This window comes from Cicer arietinum, chromosome 1, assembly GCF_000331145.2.
Source record: "Cicer arietinum cultivar CDC Frontier isolate Library 1 chromosome 1, Cicar.CDCFrontier_v2.0, whole genome shotgun sequence".
Lineage (NCBI taxonomy): Eukaryota > Viridiplantae > Streptophyta > Magnoliopsida > Fabales > Fabaceae > Cicer > Cicer arietinum.
Window position 1 is genome coordinate 11,452,558 of NC_021160.2, and position 16,307 is coordinate 11,468,864.

General features: G+C 30.0%; 1 protein-coding gene across 2 annotated transcripts; it reads left to right on the forward strand.

Annotated features, from left to right (window-relative positions):
* The first annotated feature begins 2,195 nt into the window (after nucleotides 1–2,195).
* On the forward strand, nucleotides 2,196–5,630 carry LOC101503564 (pentatricopeptide repeat-containing protein At2g34400). Of its 2 annotated transcripts, XR_003472233.2 has the most exons (3): nucleotides 2,196–3,188; nucleotides 3,948–5,019; nucleotides 5,111–5,630. XR_003472233.2 is itself a non-coding variant. In XM_004487910.4 (2 exons), the coding sequence occupies exons 1-2, from the start codon at nucleotides 2,308–2,310 to the stop codon at nucleotides 4,894–4,896; spliced, it is 1,830 nt and encodes a 609-aa protein (XP_004487967.1). In that variant the 5' UTR covers nucleotides 2,196–2,307; the 3' UTR covers nucleotides 4,897–5,630. The 2 variants fall into 2 exon arrangements, 1 of the variants encoding a protein (XP_004487967.1); XM_004487910.4 differs by having other exon boundaries at nucleotides 3,948–5,630.
* Nucleotides 5,631–16,307: the final 10,677 nt, after the last annotated feature.

The window sequence follows — 16,307 nt, forward strand, 5'->3', positions numbered from 1 at the left end:
CAATTTAACTTGATCTCACTCTTAGCGCATTTGGTGTTATATTCCTAATAAGAAATGTTACGTAATGTTGGGTGGGGTCTTAGGCTTCAAACATTCAGCATCTGAAACTTACCTAATTAACTTTACGTAGCTACTTGTTATTATACACTTACATCACAACTGAACCGTCTCATTTAATCCTATTCAACCACTATATATCCAAATTTCATTTTGACGTTGAAATGTTAACTAACATTTCAGTGGGTCCGATACTATTAAATGTTTTACTAAAAAATAATATTTAATATTTTTTCATAAAAATATATACAATATAATTATATTAAGGTGATATATAGTTAAAAATGCTGTAAAAATTAGTTATAGCTTTTTAACTCAAAAAGTTGTAGTTAATTATGTATAATTATGTAGTCAATTTTTATTTTTGTATTTGTAGGAATTTAAATCCAAATCATTTGTAGAAATCAAAATTAAATTGTAAAAAAAAAAATAAAGACAAAAAGATCTAACTTATCCAGTCCTAACAATTAATAGTACACTCAGAAAGTAGGAGATAGATATTAAACAATGGTTTGAATAGAACTTTGATATTACTGATGCCATATCCTTAATATCAAAAATAATTTTAATACATGTTTACAAGTTCATATAAGTATTTGATGAAAATTCAACTTTTTATAAATTATGTTTAGAATTTAAGACATCACAAACACACTAAATCAAAAATACACCAAGGAAATAATGTATTATCAGAATTGAATTTTCAATGAGTATTATCAGAATTGATTTTCATCAAACATTTTAATTTCAATTGATTAATTTTTCAGTTATAAATTATTAATTATCTGTTAATTTTTTAACTATTAACTATCTTATAATTTAATTTTGCCAAATGAAACCAATTTACACATATTCACTTAATATATATCAATTCATATTATAACAAACCATATCAAATATGAATAATACACGTTCATAATAAATATGTGAGCATTGTCATCATTTCAGTCATCATATTCACAATTTTCAACTACCAGTAATCAATTTGAGAGATATCATACACTACAACATTATAACAACGAAATAATAACCACAATAGAAACCTACAAATGTTTCTATCTATTTCACAAGCCATCAACACATTAGATAAATAATTATGTTTGATGACCGACGTGTCAGTTGACTGATAAATTAAGATTATATAGAGTTATATCTGATTACTATAATAATTTTTTGATTGAACTCTTTTGACAATTGTTGTTTCCACATGTTTTTGTATTATTTTTATATTTGATTATATTTTAATTTTGTACTAAAATTGTCAGCATTTTTACTATATTTATGTTTTAAAATATTTTGTATTTTTACTATATTTATGTTTTAAAATATTTTTGAGATAAAGAGTGTCTCACAACTATCCTACTCTATGATCTTACAAGATTCATTTTGCAATTATTCTTGGTAACATATTTTTTCTTTGACTTAGTCTTGAAAAATATTAAAAAGGTAGAGAATTTGAAAACCTAAGAGACCTGTCCACCAGTTTCCTTATTCATCCAAAAAAATAAAAAATTTGCAGCATAAACTGAAAGCTTTCACTCACATTCTATTAAAAAAAATATAACTACCACTCAATTTTCTAAAGATGTGAATAATTGAAGTTTTTCAATTAACTTGGTCATATACACTACCATCTTATAGTAAAAAAATAATATAATGGGAATTTTAACGAAGATCTAAAAGAGTCACCTAAAGTTGATAAAAAATAAAAGTTAATATTTTATAAATCTTATTATACGATAGAGTATAAAACATTAAACAAGAACAACGGCAAAACAACATAATAATATGTCAATAAATTCTACAACTAATCAAATAAAAAAAAAACAAAAACATTAATTTATTTCGAAATTAAATAATCAAAGTACATTTTTTTAATAAAATTTTATTGATTAAGTTGATAATATTTATAAATTTTTTTTTTATTAATGTAATCTTAAAACGCCAGTAAAGGAATAATGTTGTTGACTAAGTTGATATTTTTTTAATTAAATAATGCCACGTCAATATTAAAAAAAAAGAGTGAGGATTATAGAATTAGAAATAGTTGGAAAACTTGAGAAGAAAAAAATACATTTACAAAACAGTTATTGGCAAATCTTTACCACACAGCCCAAGTACGAATTGAGGGTTTAGGAAAAAAAGAAACACCATTTACATTTAGTAATGCAGTGATACTGTTGCCGCATAATACACAAACAAGCGCGCGCATAAAATCGCAAATTCAAAAACCCATAGAGAGTTTCCCTTATGCTGATCTCACATCATCTATTTTTCAAAACCACAAAAAACAAGATTTCAGTGAATTCATTATCACTATTACTCTCCCTTGTTAAACAATGTTCCTCCACAAAAACCCTCCAACAAATCCACACTCAAATGATAATCAACTCAATCCACACCCCAAACCACCTTCTTTCTCAATCCATAACCCTCAAAGACTTCAACTATTCCTCATTAATCTTCTCCCACATAACCCCTCACCCAAACAACTTCTCTTTCAACATCATGCTCCGTGCAACCACCACCACTTGGCATAATTACCCTCTTACCCTTCATCTTTACCACCAAATGAAATCTCTCAACCTCACCCCTGACAACTTCACATTCCCTTTCGTCTTCCTCGCCTGTGCTAACATGGAAGCTGTTCGTCAAGGACGATCGGCTCATTCCTCGGTTTTTAAACTTGGGTTGGACTGTGATCTGCATACGGTTCATTCGATGATTACTATGTATTCACGGTGCGGGGAGTTTGGGTTTGCGCGTAAGGTGTTTGATGAAATTACTCAGAAGGATTTGGTGTCGTGGAACTCGATGTTATCTGGGTATGCGAAGATGGGTCGTGCTAAGGAGGCTGTGGAGGTGTTTGGTAGGTTGAGGGAGGAGTCTGGGTTTGAGCCTGATGAGATGAGTTTGGTGAGTGTTCTTGGTGCTTGTGGTGAATTGGGGAATTTGGAATTGGGGAAGTGGGTTGAAGGGTTTGTTGTGGAACGTGATATGAAGGTTAATTCGTTTGTAGGTTCTGCTTTGATTAGTATGTTTGCTAAATGTGGTGATTTGGTTTCGGCTAGAAGGATTTTTGATGGCATGCCGATTAGAGATGTGATCACGTGGAATGCAGTTATATCAGGGTGAGTAAGTTTCTTGCTGCAATTTTTTCCAATGAATAAATAGTCATTATTGTTTAAAATATATATTAGTCCTTTCTTTAATGATGAGAGTTATGCATATGGTTCTTAATTGAAGTATATTTATTTGATTTAATTAGTTCCATATCTTGAACTTGGAGGACTAGTTTAGGTGTGACTTATATTTCAGGAACTATGGTCAAGATTTCATGCATTCGTACATTGAAAAAGTTGAATAAAAATGACATGGCTTACATTTACTGATTTGGCTCCTCTAAGGCGAGCAACTCACCTTTGATGGTGGAGTAAGTTACGTCAACTGTTGAGGAGAGATTATATATATGGTAGTGTCGTTTAGATTTCATACTTCATCATATAAAGTGAGTTATTCAATTTAGAGGAGTTAAATCCCACATTCTGATTTTAGTAAATCAGATTCAATATAGAAATTCAGGATACGAGTCATTTGATCTTTCTTCCAATAGTTTCAATTTGCTAAGTACAAAGAATCCACAAATTTGTGACTACAGGAAATCTAGATTCTTAATTTCTCTACGTGTTTGATTTTAGCCAAGTTAATTCTTATATCTTGTGTCTTGTATGTAGTATTTTTATATATATATGGATGCTTAAGGAGTTAGATAATATATATGAAGCTGCTTTGGTCATGTTCGTATAATTTTTCTGTGAGTTTATCTTAAATTGATTTTCCTACAATCTCAATTTTTTAAATTAATTTTCATGATGTATACTGCATAACAGATATGCTCAAAATGGAATGGCGGATGAAGCAATATCTTTATTTCATTGTATGAAGGAGAATGGTGTTAATCCAAATAAAATTACCTTGACAGCAGTGCTGTCTGCGTGTGCTAGTATAGGGGCTTTGGATTTGGGGAAAGAGATCGATGAAAATGCAACCCAAAGAGGATTTCAACATGATATTTTTGTGGCCACTGCACTGATTGATATGTATGCTAAGTGTGGGAGTTTGGAGAGTGCACAGAGAGTTTTCAATGAAATGCCTCGAAAAAATGAAGCTTCTTGGAATGCCATGATCTCTGCTCTTGCTTCTCATGGCAAAGCGAAGGAAGCCCTATCACTCTTTGAGCGCATTTCAGATGAGGGTGGTGGTGCTCGCCCGAATGATATAACATTTGTTGGTTTGCTTTCTGCTTGTGTGCATGCAGGCCTAGTTGATGAGGGATACAAGTTGTTTGATATGATGAGCACATTGTTTGGATTGGTACCAAAAATCGAGCACTACTCTTGTATGGTTGATCTTTTGGCACGTGCCGGTCATTTATACGAAGCATGGGATCTCATTGAGAAAATGCCTGAAAAACCAGATAAGGTTACATTAGGTGCTTTACACGGTGCTTGTCGAAGAAAGAAAAATGTAGATATAGGCGAACGAGTTACACAAATGCTTCTGGAGTTGGATCCTACAAATTCTGGAAACTATATCATATCATCAAAAATATATGCGAATGTAAACATGTGGGATGATTCAGCAAGGATGAGAGCACTGATGAGAGAGAAGGGTGTCACTAAAACTCCTGGCTGTAGCTGGATTGAAGTTGATAATCACTTGCGTGAATTTCGTGCTGGTGATGGCTTATCCCTCGACTCTATAGATATATGTAACACAATTGGTTTGCTCTATGAAGAGCTTAAAAAGGAAGGTTATGTCCCAACAATTGTTGAATAATCTTTACGAGGGGCAGAAGACTTGTTTCATTGGATGTTGCCAATGTTGGCTGATTTGGATGGACTCTGTGGTACTCAACAGTTTCAGTTCAACTATTCATGGTTGTTGAATTGGTTTCATCAGGTTAGTATGTTGTGACAAGCTGACAGCACATACTAATATACATTGGGAACCTTGTTTTTGAACTGATGCTTGTATACTTTTGTACTTGAAGCTTGGATTTATATAATTTAAGGTGGATGAGCCTTTAGCTTTTACATAAGCTATCCTTTGGACACTTACTTGAACCTTTGGCAAATCTGTTGAAGAAAGGAGCTTTTCACCTTGTTGATTTGAGCAAAATCTGGCAACTTCTTCAGGAAAACAAGAGTTTTTATTGTGAGGCAAACAGTTGTTGCCAATGGGATCCAAGAATTGCTCTTGCTTTTAGGGAAGCAACTTTAGCTTCTTTATGTGTCATATCATTATCAGCTAGAAATTGAAGAGTGCTTCAAAATTTCGATACTCTATATTTAAATTTGATTTTCACCAATGAAGGTTTAGATAGGTCTATATTATAGCAGAAATAATTTTTTCAGATCAGATGAAATAAAGATAATTCTTTGGCCATCACACAGATTCAACAGAGAACGGTGATAAAAAGTTGTTTTGCTAAGATGACAAGAGTCAGGAGTGTAAGAAAATATTTGTAAGATTTTCTGATTTTGTTATATTTTATTTTCTACTTTCATTGAGTTATTCTCTATGATATGACAAAATTCTTCAAAATCACGAGACTTCATTTCATACTATGCTCTCATTCTTCCTTTTTGTGTGATGGTTGAGTTATCATCTTAAATGGCATCAGAAGTTCCTTTTATGATGTATTCTTAGTTGGTTGTTTTCCAAAGGAAGTGGAAATATGATGATCTAGGTTGAGCTTCCTCATAATGAAGCTTGATGAGAAGCTGACCTACTTATGAAGTGTCTTCCCCTAAGATGCACCAGGGGAATCTACTCTCTTGTATAGATGACAATGATTTTGAAGCTGACATTTTTTGAGGGGATAACGTCATATTGGTCCCTGAATGTGAGATGTGTTGTCACAATAGTATCTGAATGTATTGAAATTGCAAATACATCTCTAAGTTTCTATTTTGTTAGTAATTTTATGGATTAAATGACCAACAAAAAACACATTCGACAATGAAGTTGAATAACTAAAAACACATTTGAGAATCAAAATGACTAATAACATATATATTTAGATATGTTTTTTTTGTAGTTTTGATATATTCAAAGACTATTGCGACAACGTCTCACATGTTGAAGACAAAATGACTCATTGATTGAGTCTCCCATTCAACACTAGAGACCTCTGCCCAAATCATAGAGCACTAGGGGGACCAATGCACGTGCCTTAGCATATCAATCATACTACTTCTTGCTGTATGACTCGCTTGCACCTCATGTGCAGAGAATTGAGCCAACTTAGATTTAAATAACCAAACTAGACACCAAGCAAATGGGCTGAAGAAAGAGGAAGCTCCCTAATGGAGGGACGGGATGGGCCACAATCCAATTTTGGCCCAGTTAGCGAATCCCAAAGAACAATGGAACCAACTCTTTCCACCCCACATTTCTAAAAATCCTCATATGGTTCTGGGAACTACATGTTCGAACGGAAAAAATTGTGTTTTTGCCTAGAAGCACACATTTGGCCGTCATAAAGATTTATTTTATTTTTTTCTTTTCAAATGTGTACTATTGAAGTGACTTTGGGGTGAGAAAAGTTGGACCCAAGAACAATTCATAGTAGAGGCACAACTCACAACAATTCTTAGTAGAGTAACTTAATCCATCCTCATATATAACATTTGTTAATATACACTTATTTATTTTATAGAAGGAATACATTATAACTAAAAGGTTGAATGTATCTGAAAGTGTAGCTTATTGGCATAATCATTTAAAAAATATAAGTGAGTTTATGCTAGCAATTCCAATAGGCATTTAGTAGAATATATCCATTCATTTTTTAGGAGTAGCTGCATAGGTTAGTGACATAATTAAAAACACCCGAAGGTATACGTTGCTAAAATACTCTGATAGAAACTGATACCAAACATAATAATAACCGACTTTTATTGAACAATATTTTGGTTATTGTGGCCAAAATTTTGTTTACAAAAGAAAATCTAGTTTACAAAACTATTAAAGAGTTTAGTGTCTCACAATTAATATCTGGTTTCAAAATAAAATGTCTGACTAACTTTTCCTTTGATTTCCCTATTTAAAATTATAATTGTTGTCTAATACATAACTGCAGTCCATATAAAATAATAACTACAAGCTAATTGTAATATAACATACTCATTCATAAAAGTTAGTGGATGTATATACATATAGTAGTCGTGTACAACGAAATTAGTATGGTTCATGATCAAACTCGAAGTTGGTGTACAATATAAAAATGAATTAGAGAAATATGTTTGGGCGTAAATCGATGTATGTGGCAATTTCTCTACGTGGCTTTGTAGTTACCATTCGGAAACTAATTAAGCGAATCATTGTGAGGACAAAATGCACGTTGCAGAGAGAATCTTAATTATATGTACTATATGATACACTAATTAATGTCTATACATATATATAATATGAAAATAATAACAATACTACTACAAAACTAGGTGCATTTGTACCTCTGCACGTGATTGCAAAACTAAGTCATGCAGGATCGATGTAAGTTTCTCATTAACTGCATATATATATATATGAGATAGTTAGGTGTTGTGTACTTCTTGGTAAAATGTCTCTTAGCTCACACCAAGAAGCAGAAAGTGGAATGCAGCCAAGGGTGATTTGCCGGCACTTATACAGTAATTAATCGACCGTATACATATACGTACATTGATGCATAGTGTCGACAAGTTTCTCTTGGCTATATTTCGCTTTCTACTTCTCTTGTGTGATGCTCTTTGCGGACTCTGTTGTAACTGTCTTAGATAGTTGTAATTAGGATAGTTAGTTTAATTTGCTATGTACTTTTTCTGTTAATTTTGCCTTTCATCTTCATCCAAATCAGTTTAGATGGAATGAGAAGAAGTATTATTCAGAATATGCTTAATGGTTCTCACATCAATAGTATATACCATTTTGTGGTTAATTTAGTCTGATATATAGTAAGGTGAAGCAAGCAAGCTATAGTTTGGTTGTTATCCTTATGGTTGATCTGTTATGGCATCTTCTTGGGGAAAATTTCTTAACTGTAAGTGCCTAATTTCCTATATTGAGTGTCAGGTTTCCAACAGCGGTCATAGTAAGAGTTGCAGTAACATTAACTATTTGTGATATTTGATATTGATTCCTTTTAAATGATCCAAATACTTTTCCAAAAGAATGAAATCACCTCAGACCCATGTACCGCACAATTGAGGGTTGGAAACACATAACCAAACATATAGTTAGCGGATTGTACTTTCCACGATATAAAAAGTTTTACTTATATACAATTTTGATCTTTTAATTTTCAATGATTTATAATTTTAATCTTCTTATTTCTAAATCAGAAAATATAATCTTTTAAATTTTATATTTTTATATTTTTTTAATCTTAAATTTTTTAGAAATTTTACCGTCACTAAATTTTGGCTCATATATTTGCGTGTTGAAATTATGTTTTATAAGTGAATTAACTCATTCTAAGATGAGTTACTATAATTATCAAATAGGATTTGTTTCTTAATTAAGTAAATAAACGGTGATCAACATTTATAATAGTTGGCAGAAAAATAATTCACAATTAATTTAAATTTTTTATGAAATATTTTGTTATAGGGACTAAATTTTCTTTTTAAAACTATCGTTAGAGACTTAAATGTCTGTTTTTAATAATGACTTAAATAAGAATTAAATTGTTCTTCTCAAAGACTAAAAAAATGTTTTTTTTAATGACTAAATTGAATCATAATATTTTCTAAGATACTAAAACCAATTTTCATTCAAAATATTTCTAACCCTGTCACTAGAAAAAACTGTTCCAGTCAAATATAGAAATATTTTTTCTTTGGAAAAAGGAGATCTTACTATTTGAAATGCAATGAGAAATTGGTTGACTAATTAAGGAGACACGTAAAGAGGATAAAACTTACACTATTCCCAATTGACACGGAAAATCCATAGTAATACATAAATCACATCACATGGCTTAATTGATTCTAGTTAAATTTTCCATTTTCAATATTCGAAGACAATCTAAGAAGGAAAAGTAAATTCTTCCGTATGGATGAAAGTAGAGAAGAATATAGTGGCTAGTTTGGTAATTTTATTATTGATACATAGTACCAAGAATAATAACACCTTATCAAGGATTATTTGTCATAACGTGTTATATCTAAGATCAAATCTCATGCACAAAAACAAATCATTATAGATAAAATCAAAATTTATTTAATATAATTTAAATCGAAAAAAATTAGATTCAGAGAAAAAATATTGTTGACTTTAAAATCAAATTAATTGAACGATCAAATAATAAAATCGAAGATTTCAGATAAATTATGTCTTCTCATAATCAAAAATTGAATTTAGAAGAATATATTAGTATCTTACAATATGCGAAATAATATTTGAATTTTGATTAAAAATTGTTCACATTTTGTGTCTGACAATACCTCAATATGTGGAGAGAAATAAAACAAAATAAGAAAAAATTCTCTCAAATAGATTCAATGCAATCAAAGAGCACCCCAAAAATGAAGTCAAAATCTTATTAGATACTCTTTGATTAGCTATAAATATTCTCATTGACATTGACAATGCTATAACACAAATTGGGTGGTAAACACTGTTATAGTCTCTTTTCTTAGTGTATTCTATTCCCACAAAAACAGTAATTATTCAATCAACAAACAGTTTTGAGAAGAAAATGGGCAAGTCAACTTAAGTTTGCTTGTTCCTACATATCCAAACCTTATTGCTACAACTAGAAAGATGAAAATTGATTCCAGACAAGAAGAACGGTTTTGGATAAGGAACATAATGGTTATTTGTTTTTTTAAGAGTTGGAACACACTTATTTGTTTCTCGATTCTCACATTTTTCCTCTTGTCGTGAGAATTCTTATACTTAGTGTATTTTTAGTTCTATAGTGATAAAAAATTATTTTGATTAAAAATAAATTAAATATAAAATAATTTATGTATCAATAAAGTAAACTGAATAATAAATTAAAAATTTAACGATCAATTATACACACAAATTATCCAAATTTGATTTTCGAGATAAGATTAATTATGAAAGCAAAGTCAATTTTACTAAAATAAACTACTTATTAAACATGTAAAAATTAATTTGATCCTTTTAAAATAACATATAAAAAATTGAATCCCAACATTTTACTTAATTAGTTACAAGTTTGACTAAAAATAAATTAATGAATATAGTAGCAAAAAAAGAAAAATAGGGCAAAAACAGTGTCACATTCTCCAATTTGGAAAGTTACATGCCCCCCTCAACAAGTAAATATTGGGAATGAAAAGGGGTGAAGTGTAGTTTGGAATATTTTCTCTAGGGAATAAAGAATCAAGTGGTAAGGTGAATGTTGGAATTTCATCCTTTGACATTTTGTAGTTATATAAATACATTGGCAACCATGATGATATAGAACATAGACAATCAAATGTTAAGTGTTTAGTTGATATTGCTCTAAAGTCTTACATGAAGAGGTAGAGAGAGTAGATTTGAGCCAGGATGACTTGCCGGCATTAATATTAAGGTGTTGTTGCTGGTGAGTAATCTAGGCTCACATTTGTTCTTTTTCCACTCATATAAGACTTATAAAAGAGCTCCAATTAAAAGAAAGATTTATCTCCAATCTATTTTAAATATATCATGTAACATGTTTTCTAAAATAATGTGGCATTAATTGCATAATTTGAGATCAGGGAAATCAGAGTAACACATAGGTGGAAGGTTTGTTCATCTAGTTTGATTTATTTAATACTTGTTTGATTGATGTTTTAAATTTTTGTTCATTCTCATTATTTTTCATAAAAATGTCAACATATAGTTGATTAAATCTACTTCCTGTCCCTCATATTTATAAAGAAGGAAGTTAATGTGTTTATAAAATAATCTTTTGATCAATTTCTTGATGTGGAGAAACACACAATTTGTGTATTTGTTTGCATTTGCATATACAAAAGAATTCAGTTCAAATAGAAATTAGAGAAACAAATGACAACATAGGAAAATGATGATTGATGACAAATCTCTGTTCATTCCTTCTACATGAATTACAATATATTCTTATATAGTATAAGTTATGCCTTAACCATTAACTAACTCCATCTAGCTTCTGACTAACTTGTAACTGTCTAACTAATTACAATTTTGGTGCTTTGATAACTTGTAATAGAAGTAAGCATGACTAAGCGTCTTAAGCATTGTGATGCCACTAGTTATCAATGTTGAACAAAATTAGCTATAGTTGACTATTTTTACATGCAATAAATAGGAATACTTACTTGTCACCATTGTGTCTAAGTATGACCGACTAGAATCACAATGTATTTGGTGTAAGTTAAATATGCAATTGTACACGGGGAAAAATAAGTAGAATAAATAAAGATCGTTCACATGAAGATTGATTATTTTACTAGTTTTAACACTTTTCTAAATAATAATTTGTTTGTTGTAAAAGTAAAGAGGTAACACTGTTTGCTAATAGTTTAAAATAAATTTGGGGTTTAAAATATAAATTTAAATGAAAGAGCAGATGATTAAAGGTTAGGTTATGAAAATGAGTCAATGACACAAATCAGTACTAAGTTTTTAGGTATTAACATACTACAACATGTTATAACATTATAAGTTTGAAGGACCTCAGAGATTACACAATTATCATAATTCCATTGTATTAATGCTATTCTTAGGTTCATATTCAAATCTAATCGTACTTTAGTTACAAACTCTATTGTTCTATTGACTTAAATGTTATTTCTAATCAATTAATGTCAACTATATTTCCAACATCTTGATTTAATCTATATTAAACAAGCATTTCTATCTTTTCCCTTTACCAAATTCAAAGACTAAATATTACATCTTAAAGTGATCGTTTTTAGATTCAAAGGTAGCAGTAAAATAGCTCGAATAAATAAATGCAAAACATGTCATTATAATTCTCTATGTTACCTTCATAATTATCTCCTTATAAAGGACGTCTCAAAGTCACAATAACACAACCACTCACCTTTTGTATCTATTTTGGTCTTTATATGAAAAAGTAGCCCTTAACCATTATGAGAAAAGAAGGTCCAACTGTAACGACCTCAACGCGTGTCCTAGATTGGAGGATACCCCTCTGGTATGAGACTAAAGTATATTACGCTTGGGACCCACATCTTGCATTGCTTTGTGCTTTTTTGATCTGCCAATCCTATTGTTGCAACATTCTATAGCATTTCAACTCTCGAACAATTTCTTCAAGTTTCACATACACAAGGGCCGTAATCCAGCTGTGCGACCATAACATTAACAATCTTGATAATGTTGATTGTGATAATTTTAATTTGAATAATTCACTTGATAATCAAGAGGATAATGTAGAGCAAACAAATTCATTTGAATATTTATTTGATTCAAGAAATTGAGATACTGTTGATTTTGAAATGATTGATTTTTTAGTATTAATTTGAAGTTGTATTTATATATTATTTACAATTTACTTATTTTGATGAATTTAAATAAAATAATTTGAGTTTTTAGTATTTTATTTGATAAAAATATAATATTCAAATATGACCTCCAAGAACATTAAGACGGCCCTGCATAAATTACACACCTAACATAATTTTTTTCAAAAACATCAATTAAATACAACTACATCTATAATAACCCAAATACTAATATTAATAAATAAATAAATGCCTAACATATTAATTATAATTACTACTATGCATGAAGGCTAGATTTAATAGTGTCAATTTTCTCCACCTTCTGGAGTATGTAAGTCTAAGATTATATGTCCTTTGATTCCGAGTTTGTTATCCAAGGAAAAAACACTTTCTAGCTCTTTGGTCTTTCACTAGTAGAATTTTAACTGTTTAAGTCGATTAAAATATATATTTTAAGTCAGTTTCGTGTCTGCGTTAACAACAAACGATTTAATAAATATGATGTTTTTTAAGTCGTTTCATGAACCGACTTAACAGAGTTTCGTCCTGTTAAGTCGGTTCAACTTAACCGACTTAAACATTATAAATTCAATTCAACAAATCATATTTTTAAGTCAGTTCTTTTGATCAACTGACTTAATAGATAAAATTAAAATAATAATTATTTTTTTAATAAATTTCTCATTTTTTTATGCTCTTGCTCCATAGATACATACAGTGTTTCGTATTAAATTTCAAATCAAAATTTTGTACTTTCAACTACAATTTTATATAACCATCTAATAACCAAAATATACAATATCAGAAGTTCGTACAAAATATAGAGTACTCCCATTTATGACTACTATTGACAAGACGAAAAAATGATTTAGATGTCCATTAATAAAATTACTTAGCAATATTCAATAGATACATATTCAAGCACCGTCATTTTCTTTAATTAATTCCAAAATAAAATCCACACAACGTTCTTGAACTTCTTTAATTTGATCAATATCTTCACGAACTTCTTCTCTTTCTGATACATTTGTCATGTTTAACGAATCATCATGCCATATCCATTTTGTATAAGTTTGACAATTTCCATAAAAAATAAGATTATTTCTTATTTCTTCAAACTGTAACCGATTTCCATTTAAACATTTAACACAAGGACAAAAAACTTTCCTTCATTTTTAGGAAGTTTTTTTAAAGTAAATTCTAAAAATTCTTCCACACCTTTCTGATACACTCACTTAAACAATTAGCATTCATCCAACTACGATCCATAACTATTTCTGTTAAAAATAAATAACCGTAAAGATTAAGGTAGAAATGTATAGTTTACTTTTTATTTATTGTACTAAAGTGTCGTATTCATAATATCTAAGAATAATCTAATAGTATACTATTGTTTTCTTCCTTATTGTTATTATTTTGTGAATATCTAAGTACATGTGAAATTTACAATAACAAATAATTGAAATATTTTAAATGAGACACCTCGAGCTATTACGTCAGTAATATAATAATGGTTCCTTTAATCTCTTAAATATTATAAGAGCTATTACTTCAAGAATAATAGTTTCTTTAATCCTTAAAGGTTCAAGTCATATCACTTTGCTCTTCTTATTTGAGATACAAATTCGATGAAATCATGGAATAAATGATATTCAGTAACATTCTATATTTTTTAATTGTTTTGTTGTGTTTCAATAGTAAGATGTACATGTATATTGTCTCTAATACATAAAATACTACATTTGTAAATTTTACGCCTTATTTGTCTGTCTTTCTAGGTAACATACTATTGTTTTGCTCTTCCACATACAAATTATAAAAAATGAAAGATGTAAAATATATAATTTAACTTGAGAATCAAACATGTCTGGATGAATTGATGAAATGATGACGCTAAAACGACAACAAGTTGTGAAGTCGACGTTAAAAGAAAGACATAAATTTAGAATCTATGTTTTAAGTGTTTCACGATATAGAGATTAGAAATATAAGGTGGAGGTTTAGAACACATAGGTTATTGGAGCGGGAAGATAAAATACACGAGATCTTTTATATTTTTTTTTAGTCTGCATTAAGTAGTTATCAGTATAACCGCACTAAACAAGTTTCAAATATTTACAAAATTGTCACCCCTCATTTTATTAAATTATTTACCCAAGTAACGACTTAAATACGGAGGAAGATGCGATATATTAATTTTATTTTTATTACCTGCGGCTCATTTGTTAAGTCTTGTGGCACGTAAATTCTGTATTAAAAACTCAATTTTCTACTAGTGTTTTCTCTATAGAGTTCTTGAGTAGAAACAAAACATAGACCTTAAACACTTTCAAGGTAAACATATGAGGAAGGTTTTTATTTTTTATTTTTATTTAAAACATGATAAGGTAGTTGTACTTGAATTACACTATGACATTCTATCCATGAAGTAAACAACTTGACTTACTAACATACCCCAAAAATTTAGGAAGCAATTACGATAAGAGTACTCATGATAAGAATATATCCACAGTCTTCAATCCCATCCAATTACATATCATTTCTTTAACTTGTGTTCGCTCACATCAATTATAAGTAGTCTTGAAGCTAACCAATTGTAGTACCTCAATTTTGTCCTATAAAATAATTTAAATTTATTTTAATAATAATAATAATAATATATTTTACAATTATCATAAAAAATCTAAACATCTTTATTTTACATAAAATAAAAGAATTGAATTACAATAAAAACAATTCAAAGTGTTTCTGATTTGGCATGGCAACACATCAGTACCCAATACACCAATCCATTCCACCCTGCCATTCTACATCCTTTTATCTGCTTGACTTTGTGCAAGAGCTTTTGCAAACCCTCCTTTATATTATTTGCATTCCCATCATCTTGTCATAACTTTGCTTTATATTATCTGTATTTACACCATTTCCAAGTACAAACATATTAAAAACCAGTTAATTGATTGAGATATACTAATAAAGGTATTACTTGTATAACCTTCCTTTATAACCTCTACACTCAAAATCTGTATTTTGCAACAAACACTACAAAATCTAGAACCTGATTTTATCTAATAAACAGAAGAATTCACCACTTTAATTTATTTTTAGTCTATAAATAGAGTTTGAAGTTTTGAAACTGAGGGAAAAAGAAAAGACACAAAACACAGGTTCAGAATTTTGAAATAGAGAAAAAGAATTCGAAATTTAAAAACAGAGAGTAGATTTTCTTTTTGGGAGAGAAATTTGTAAAAAAAAATACACTGAAGCAGAGATTGAATTTTGCCACTATTCAAACATACAGAAACAGAGGAACAAATAGAAGGATTAAAAGGTATTTTCGTTTATTCATTTTTTCATTTTTCTAATCAATCTGTTGAGTTTGAGTTATGAATAAAAGATGAAAATTGTTTATTATTATTGATCTGAGTATAAAAAATGTTAGAGATAATAGGATTAAAAAACTCAAACCTTGAACGCCGTTGTCGTCGCCGGAATGTCGACTGTGTTTCCTGGTCACTCCGTTCGTCTGACTCCCCTTCTTCCTCGACGACCTAATCCAGCGGCCTCATTCCAACACCGTTCTTATTCACGGTCTTGATGATGAAGTTCGCGTGGAAACATGGCTCTGTTTTTCTCTTTTGAAACTTTTGATCTCCGACCCTCATTGCCCTAGCCGCCGCTCTGGTTTTTGCCTATGCCTTGTTTCAATTTAGGGTTTGTTTTACAAATCAGTTTTCTGAAGGTATTGGGCCA

Excerpts from the sequence above, each read along its gene's own strand:
- LOC101503564 (XM_004487910.4), top strand. The coding sequence starts at position 2,308 with ATGCTGATCTCACATCATCTATTTTTCAAAACCACAAAAAACAAGATT. Across the intron at positions 3,189-3,947 it reads TGGAATGCAGTTATATCAGG|ATATGCTCAAAATGGAATGG; the intron begins GTGAGTAAGTTT and ends ACTGCATAACAG.